Source organism: Parus major, chromosome Z (genome assembly GCF_001522545.3).
Source record: "Parus major isolate Abel chromosome Z, Parus_major1.1, whole genome shotgun sequence".
In the NCBI taxonomy this organism is placed as follows: Eukaryota; Metazoa; Chordata; class Aves; order Passeriformes; family Paridae; genus Parus; species Parus major.
Window position 1 is genome coordinate 40,448,736 of NC_031799.1, and position 8,596 is coordinate 40,457,331.

At 43.8% G+C, this 8,596-nt stretch overlaps 1 protein-coding gene across 1 annotated transcript; it reads left to right on the forward strand.

Annotated features, from left to right (window-relative positions):
• Positions 1-5,839: 5,839 nt before the first annotated feature.
• CKS2 (CDC28 protein kinase regulatory subunit 2) lies at positions 5,840-8,514 on the forward strand. Its single transcript, XM_015652141.1, has 3 exons — positions 5,840-5,988; positions 6,779-6,906; positions 8,067-8,514. The coding sequence occupies exons 1-3, from the start codon at positions 5,930-5,932 to the stop codon at positions 8,117-8,119; spliced, it is 240 nt and encodes a 79-aa protein (XP_015507627.1). The 5' UTR covers positions 5,840-5,929; the 3' UTR covers positions 8,120-8,514.
• The last annotated feature ends 82 nt before the right edge of the window (positions 8,515-8,596 follow it).

Below are 8,596 nucleotides of genomic sequence, written 5' to 3' on the forward strand. Positions count from 1 at the left end.
TCCTCAGTGTACAGAGCCACGCACAGCCTCTCCTTCCTCACCTGTCCCTTCTGAAGAGCTTGTAGCCACCCACTGCAGCACTCCAGTCATCCCACCACATTTCCATGGTGATAACTACATCACAGCTTCCTGCTGCCAATGGTTTCCATTGTTTGTAACCCATGCTGGGTGCACTGGTGCAGGTGCACTTCAGCTGGGCTGTCCATGTCACCCCCAACACTGGCATGGTACCCCAGGCTCATCAGTGTCACTTTTTAGATCTAAGCTGTAGTCTTTTGAGGAGGTTCTGATCACTACTTCCACAAGAAGATCCATAAAAGCAGAATGAGAGAATTAAATCTCAATGAAATGACAAGATCAACATTAGCCTCCAAGCTCTGCAACAATCTGAATGGATCACAGACTTTCTGTACTTATATACTCATCCTGAAAGCTGGGCACTTCTATGACTTGGAATAATTTATTCAATAATCTATTCAAGAAAGCCTTCAAAATGCAATTGTTGAACCAGCATAGGTACTGCATGGAGCATGCATCAAACTTGGCTCTATTTTTCAAGTGAGTTTATCCTCTCTCAGAGGGCAATCCCCTGCAATTCAACAGGATTATTTTCAATGTTCACACTGTGTTATTCATAGCCAGCTAGACCATCAAAACATAGCATCATTCTTTAGTCTCTCCACAATTCTGCATGAACTGAAACAAAACAAAAACAATCCATCTTCTGCATTTACTAAGGGGATGTTAATTAACACACAACTCAACACTTATGATAAAGTCCTTCAAATTAAGTAAGGCAGTAAATTCAAATTTAACTATCTAAATTGAGGTAAATTCTGAAGATCAAACCTTCAGAGACAAATACTGTTAATATTACACATACAAGCAGCCTGAGAGTGCTTTGGGGACCACTAGTGTTGTGGAATACTAGGCAAACACCATATAAAGCCAGCAAATAAAATCAGCAAATAGAAAGTTACCTTACTGAATATAAGAATTAAGTGAGACTGCTCTTCTACTGACTCATGGTTTGTGGCTCTACGGTCTCGGAAGGCATGTACACCAAATGCTGAAAGATATTTACTCCTAAAGAATTTATGCAAAGCTTTTTTTCCCCATGTAGATTCTCGGTCTAATAAGGTGCAAGTTTAACTGTAACATCATCCCCCATTAGAGTTCTTCTGCTCTATTGTCTGCCTGTTATCATGAAACGTGCAAGCATTTATCAGCCTTTGTCTCAAATTTGAGCCAACAGGTTCAAAAGCTAGTTGAGGATCAAAACTGATGAGAAGTACAATTGTGTATGTCTTACTTCCATAAGAAACACTGAAAATATAAAACCACAGATAACAGTTCATAAATATGTGCTATGAATGTGATTCACATTCAAATTACTCAAAACTTATTAACTGTGTATATGATTATGACTCATGAAGACAGTACAAAAGGTTCCTTGACTCTGATCTTGCTGTTCTATTCAGAAAAATACATTCAAGCATCTGACACTAGTGTTTTATAAGGACATGTTTGAAAACTGAAGCACAGTAAAACTACATATAACTTATTAATTTTTAAATGTCTCACAGAACTAAACAGGAAAAACTGTAGAAACTTTTAATCAGAGACTGCTATGCACAACACAGATGGGATATTTTTCATCTCCCCTTCTGACAAAAAGCACAGAAAATATTTTCTTGTGCCACAGCTTACATCCTGAACTCTGTATATGCAATAGTTAAGGTGCATATGGGCCCTTCATTGTAACAGTTTTATCATAGCCCACATATCTCTGTGGATGGCCTTAGTCACAAGAAAACAGGTTACACAGAGGATTTAAATCTGCTTCTGTCCAGACACACAACATAATCTCCCACAATAATGTTTATAGCCCATCTTTAGTTCTGAAGAGACTCTATGCTGAAGAGACTACAGTCATGCTGTTCACATACCGAGTGCAGAATACCAGTGTTCAATTTTTTATGTGCCTGTGTTATAGCTACAGGAGACAGAAAGGAAAGCTCAAGAATATTCTCTTTGTGTTCTGCCATTTCATCTTGTGTTTCAACAGCAACTTAATCACAGCTCCTCTAATCAGACAGGTCTCTGAGCAGGAGCTTACATCCCAGTTGCACAGCTCACTGAGATTTCTCCTAACAAACCTGTATCCCTAAAGCTATGTGGAATACCTTTTAGTCTGTGCTATGGTAAACTTCTTTGATAAATGCTTTAATACATGCCTTCAACATGCTGAGGCTAAAGTGTATGATAAAGCTTCTCAGCAGCTTTTCTCTTTAATAAACATGGGTGTTTGTGGTCTCACTCACTTCTGACCTGGTTCAGAAGCTTTGGAGTGAGGATTCAATTCACCACTTAATAACCTTAATTCCAGAAACTAATTTCTTTGAATATGAAAACATGTAACAACTACAATTAAAAGGTTATTCTAGAACACTGGAGAGAAAAAAAATACCTTTGTTCTGCATTCTGTATTTGCAAAAGTTACAGAGGAAAGCATAACTGACACAACCATAGAAAGCAGGCCTCAAAGAAACCACTGATCAGAGACAGGATCAGCTTGACCTGAAATGTTACTGCAGAAAGCTTTTTTTTTTTTTTTTTCTGAAATGTTCTAAAACATTTAAATTATGTACTGGCAGGAAATGTTTCCTAAGGTTTAGCATAAAGCTGCCTTGACAAAGTTCAAGCATTTTTGTTCTCTCCACACAGTACAGAACAGTTTATTTCCTTCTTTGCAATGTGACTAACAGCCTTTGTGAGTAACAGTAGCCTGAAGACAGTGATGAAGAGCCCTGTTTCACACAGTATCACACAGAGTGGTGGAGGCTGGACCTCTGGAGGTCACGTCTCACCTCCCTGCTCAAGCAGGGTCACCTACTATCCATTGCCCAGAATCATGTTCAGATGGCTTTGGAGGTTCTCCAAAATCGGAGACCCCAGCAGCACCCTACCAATGCCCCATCTACCTCACAATAAAAAAGGCTTCCTGATGTTCATAAGGAACATCTCATGTTTCAGTTTGTGCTTCCTGTCTCTGGTCCTGTCACTGGGCACCACTACAATGAGCCTGGTCTTCTGAGACCTGCCTTCTTTGCTCTGGTCTTCTTTGTATCCTGTCTTCAGATTTTCACAAACAAGTTTTCATCTATTTAGCACTTCACTGAACTTTCCCTAGCAGCTCCACCTTTCTCTTGCACTCAGGAGTGAGCAGAGGCCTCATTTGTGCTGTAGCGGCAGGATCACGTCCCTCAATCTGCTGGTAGCACTTGTCCTACTGCAGCCCAGGGCACTGCTAGCCACCCTAACTGCAAGGACACACAGTGCTGTGTCACATTCATCTCAGTGTTCATCAGCATTCCCAAATCCTCTTTAAAAAAAAAAATACAATCTCAATCTGGGGAGTTCCCACCACATACTGGTGCCTGTGGTTGTTCCTCCACAGGTGCAGGACTTTGCTCTTCACCTTGTTCCAGTTGTTGCCCTCAACTTCATAAAGGTCCTCTCAGCCTGTTTCTGCAGTTCCTTGACCTGGCAGCACAACCATTTGATTTCTCAGTTACTCCATGCAGCTAGGTGTCACCTGCAAACATGCCAGGGATATACACTCTGCCCCACTGTGCAGGTTATTAATGAAGATGTTAAAAAGCCTTGGCCCAGTTTTGACCCCTGCAACACACCTCTACTTACTGGTCTCCCACTAGACTTGTGTCATGTGTCACCATCCTCTGGGCCTGGCCACTCATCTGAGGTCATTGTCTGCACACTCAGTTCATACATCAACTGCTTCTCTTCGAAGGGATTACCTGGAGCCAAAAGCCTTGCTGAAGTCTATGTAAACAATGACTGCTCTCTCCCTGGCTCTTTAACAGGGGGGTCAAAAGCATGATGTCCCCATTCACTTCTGAACAAATTCAAAGGAGAAAGGCTTACACACAGCCTTACATAAAGATCAATTTTCTCTCATGTTCAGTAGGTATAAAACAAACAGAAAGCTCATAATAGACACAGCAAGGAAATGTCTTTCATCCAGTAGAACCCATCATGGCAGTTAAATATTTTTTTTTCCATTATTACACAGTGACATTCCTAACAAATCATTGTGTATGTTCTGCCTCAAGTATTTAAAAATAACTGTTGTGCTGCCTGAAATCAAGCTAAAAATCTCCAAACCTCTCTATTTTTGAATAATCTAATTAAAACTTTAGAAAGCTTGCAGGTGGTTTGTACTTTTACAATTATACTGGAATATATATTCCTTTGTTATGTGAATTTCACACATTTAGCTACACCAGTTCAAAAACACTGACTTCATGTGGCCTTTAAATGACCTGTTCCCAGCAAGCTCTAATATGCAGTCAAATTAAGAGAAAAATATTACTGCTAGATTATGGTAAGCACTCCTTTTAATGGTTGCACAGTGAGACTGGCTTAAACTTTATTGTTTAAGACAAGCTGTAGCGCCAGTAGAAACAATGCTGCTAAAAAAAAATCATACCTATTACCCACGCATGTGTATCAGCTGTCATGCATCACATGGCTTTGGTTGTTTTTTTCCTCTGTTTTCAGACAGATGCATTACATAACCACGGGCAGTACCCACGTTTCTGGCAGCACCAGAGAAGCAGAAACTTCTTGAAAGACTTATCTCCTTTTTTCGGCAGAGGCCTAGCAAAGGAGAGGGGCACACTACAAGCAGGCGGCGTGGAGCATGAGGGGACATTTAGGGTTGACATTAAGAAACTCTACTGCGAGAGCGTGAAGCACTGACCCGGCTGCCCGGGGAGGCTGCGGATGCCCCATCCCGGGGCGTGTTCAGGGCCAGGTTGGACGGGGATGAGCAACCTCATCTGGTGAAAGGTGTCTATCCATGGTGGGTGGCTGCAACTACATCATCTTTCAGGCCCCTTCCAACCACTGTATGGTTCCACGATTCTATGAAAGCAACCGTGAAATCGCTCCTTCTGGTCACCTTCGCACCGTGCTCATCTCATCCCACAGGGCACAGACAGCACGCTTATCTGGGGAGCTGCAGCGCCTCTTAGCAAACCCTGGCGACCTGCTGCGCACGTATTCCCAGGGAAGCATTCGATGGTTTGTTTCGGTGGGTAAGGATGTTTGTAAACTGAAACCCTGTCCGCAGTTCCCACCCTGCTCTGGACACATCTGCAACCTGCCTTTTATAACTTTTCACCCTGAGCAAGTACGACCGACGGGGCGGCGTTTCTGACAGCGCCACCCCAGGCCACCACGCGCTTACAGCAGCTACCCGGCAGCCAGGGGACAGCACAATTCTGAAGTGAACACTACACTTAATTAAAAAGACGAAGGCATCACTTTCTCGCTGCCCTGAAAGAAGCAGGTCCCCCGGACACCGAGGACGGAGCCGACCCGGGCCTCGCCAAGCGAGGCAATGCAAGGCCGGCTAAGGCCGGGCCGGGCTGGGCCGAGTCGAGCACTGCAAAGCAGTGGCGGAGAACGCGGGGCCGAGCTGCGCATGTGCGAGCCTGGCACCGCCGCCCCCCGGTGCTGTGAAGGCACGCGCCCGCCGCGGCCGCCACTGACCAATCAGGCGCGCCCGCGCCTCTTTCCCCCACACCCCCAGCCAGCCCCGCCTCTCCGCTTCGTGCCGGCGCCGCCGCTCTGCCCGACCGCCACCGCCCGTTACGTAACGCTCCCCCGCCCGCCGCGGCTGCCGGGGATTGGTTGGGAGCCGCGAGCGCGCGAGCTATGCGACGGCGGGCTCGGGTGGGGCGCGGCGGCGCGGCACGCGATTGGCTGGCCCTGGCGAGAGCCAATGGGAGCCGAGATTCTGGATTCAAACGTTCGGGGCGCGGAAGGGGGCAGTTAGTGCGCGAGGAATCCGTGAGGGGGGAACCGGAGGCTACTGCCTGTGCTGCTGCCTCATCTCGCCATGGCCCACAAGCAGATCTATTATTCCGATAAGTACTTTGACGAGCAGTACGAGTACCGGTAAGAAGCTGTAGGAAAGAGCGGGAGGGCCAGCTGGAGGCATTAGGAAGAGCTGTTCCGTAGGAGGGCGGCTCGTTCAGGTGCCTCGGCTGAGGTGTGCGGGCTGCTCTCAGGGAATGAGGAGGCTCCGCCGGGGAAACGGAGCCAGAGAGGGCGTAAGGCCAGCGGGGAGGGGCTCTGCCTCCTCATGGGAGGTTTCCGCGTGGATTTGGACTGGTGGGACGAAGGGAATGAGTGACCGAATGCTGTTAACGCTTGGCCCAGGTTGCTCGGTGAGCGGCCAACACAAGCCCTGGCCACAGGGTGATGGCGGAGGGGCCGTACTGGCTATGCTAATTCCAGGTTGTGGCAGAGCCGAGGCCCCTGCTGATGGGGGACTATTGAAGTTTAACTCTCCTAGGCTTAATTGAAAGCGATATTACAAATACTTCACAAGTCCAAATTTCTTATCTTTCAAGTAGCTGGTATAGCAGCGTGTTGCCAGGAGCGCATGCTTCTCTGAGTCTACCGTCACTGGAATCTGGAGGGGTCTAAATACCTTCTAGAAGACAGTTTGGCTCCCAGTATGCAGGTGCTTTACAGATGTAACGTCTAATAGTCGCAAGTGATTTAAAACTGGATTCTGGGATGCGTTTCACAATCAAATTCATGCCAAGAATCAGTACTTTTGTTTTCTTTACAGGGAAAGTAAGTATTCACAACCGGCTTACTGTCTTTCAGTGCCGATCTGTTCGAATTGTCTAGTGTACAGTATTTTGTGTGTGTATGTTTAATAATTACATCTCTACAGACATGTGATGCTACCACGAGAACTTTCAAAACAAGTGCCAAAATCTCATCTGATGTCTGAAGAAGAGTGGAGACGACTTGGTGTTCAGCAGAGTCTTGGCTGGGTTCACTATATGATCCATGAGCCAGGTGAGCACATTTGAACAGAATTAGACAAACAAAAAAGTCAAATATCAGCTGCCTGGTGCTCAGCTAAAGTATGTGATGTGCAGCTCCTACTGTGGAATCCATTTGGAATTCACTACTGAATGTTACTCTCTCTTTGCTACTTTAGTCCTTTGCCAACAAAGGCGACATAATCTTTATTTTCAACCTTCACATCCTGCTTCCAGACTTACAAAATGTGAGTCTTGTCCTAGATGTGTATGGTTTATCTATAGACAAAAAATACCACACTGAAAGTGTTCCTGTCTCTGCCCATCGAAGCAGGTTTTTTTGTGAGTTTTTAACGTGAGTATGCAGTGAGTGAACCTAAGTTAATGTAGCAGTGTATCTCTAAATCATAAAGCTGACACACCTACTCTTTTGTACAACAACTTAATAGATGCTCATGTAGACAAGGTCTTGTATTAATCCTCTGAAAAGTCTTGATAGTTTCAACTATAGCTGTAAAGCTTCTTGAAAAATCAGTAATTCTTCAGTTAATGGGGTGCAAAGCCCTAAAACTCTTTACTAACTAGGATGTTGGTATTGGGGAAGCAGTCATTCCAGGTAATCTACCAATGACAGGCCTGTCTAAAAAGTAACAGGTGGTTGATGAATTGCATCAACATGAAGTTCCAAGTTTCTGAAGAAATTAGCATAGCCTTCCAGTGTTTCCCTTATGTGGGTACCTTTGATATTTAAGACTTTCCTGGAGGCATTTAGAATTAAGATGATTGATAATGACACAAGCTGGCTGTGTTAACTAAAGTGAATTTTGTTGGTGTTTTATTTGTGCCTAACAGACAGTGTAAGTTATAATAACATATATAAGTTATAACTAAGTTACAGTAACAGTGTTTGTCAAATAGCCTAATGTAAAGAGACATTATAAAATACTCTATATTTTCCCAATAGTTTCCTCCTGTAAGAATCTGAAGTTTATGATACTGCCAGCATTGGGCATAAATACTTGACTGTTGTAAAAATACTGCAGACTTGATGTGTTAATATTACATGTGTGGGGCCATACTTAGGCTTCCTAATAATGTATTTGAAACTAAGCCTCAACTTTTGTTCAAGATTAAAGAAATCCCTTTAATCAAGACTTGGACAGACTGACATCTTGTTCAATTTTCTTTCTGCAGAACCACATATTCTGCTCTTCAGAAGACCTCTTCCAAAGGATGAGCAGAAATAAGCCATGGCCTCTTGAATCTTCTGGAACTGTATATGAGTGTATATATGTTGGTGTAGTATTCAGTGAATACTTTAAAATTTACAAAACATACATCCAAACCTGTGCATGAGCTGTATTATTCACAGCAACAAAGCTCAGTCAAATGCAATTCCAAGCAGGCTGCTATGATGTTCAAAGAGTGATGACTTTATCTTTTACTGTTAATGTAAGTGCCTCTCTGACTTAAATTGTGTTGATGTTTGTGTTGCATGTTCTGATTAGCTCATCACTTGTTAGCGTTCTGTAACTTTTGCACTCATATTTTCTGCTGTATTGTAGTATGCTTAAATTCAAGAGTTCAACAGTTTAGTAGTAAGAAGGCTTAAGAAATAAAGTGTTTTTAATGTTCTATGAAATCTAAGTGTCTGGAGTTGTAATTTACTGGACAAAACAAATATTCATTTTCTTAACATTTTTTAAGAGTACCTACTTCAGAAA

Bases quoted from the DNA above. Each gene is read 5' to 3' on its own strand.
- CKS2 (XM_015652141.1), top strand. From the start codon at position 5,930: ATGGCCCACAAGCAGATCTATTATTCCGATAAGTACTTTGACGAGCAG. The intron at 5,989-6,778 runs GTAAGAAGCTGT...ACATCTCTACAG, and splicing joins GACGAGCAGTACGAGTACCG to ACATGTGATGCTACCACGAG. The intron at 6,907-8,066 runs GTGAGCACATTT...TTCTTTCTGCAG, and splicing joins CTATATGATCCATGAGCCAG to AACCACATATTCTGCTCTTC.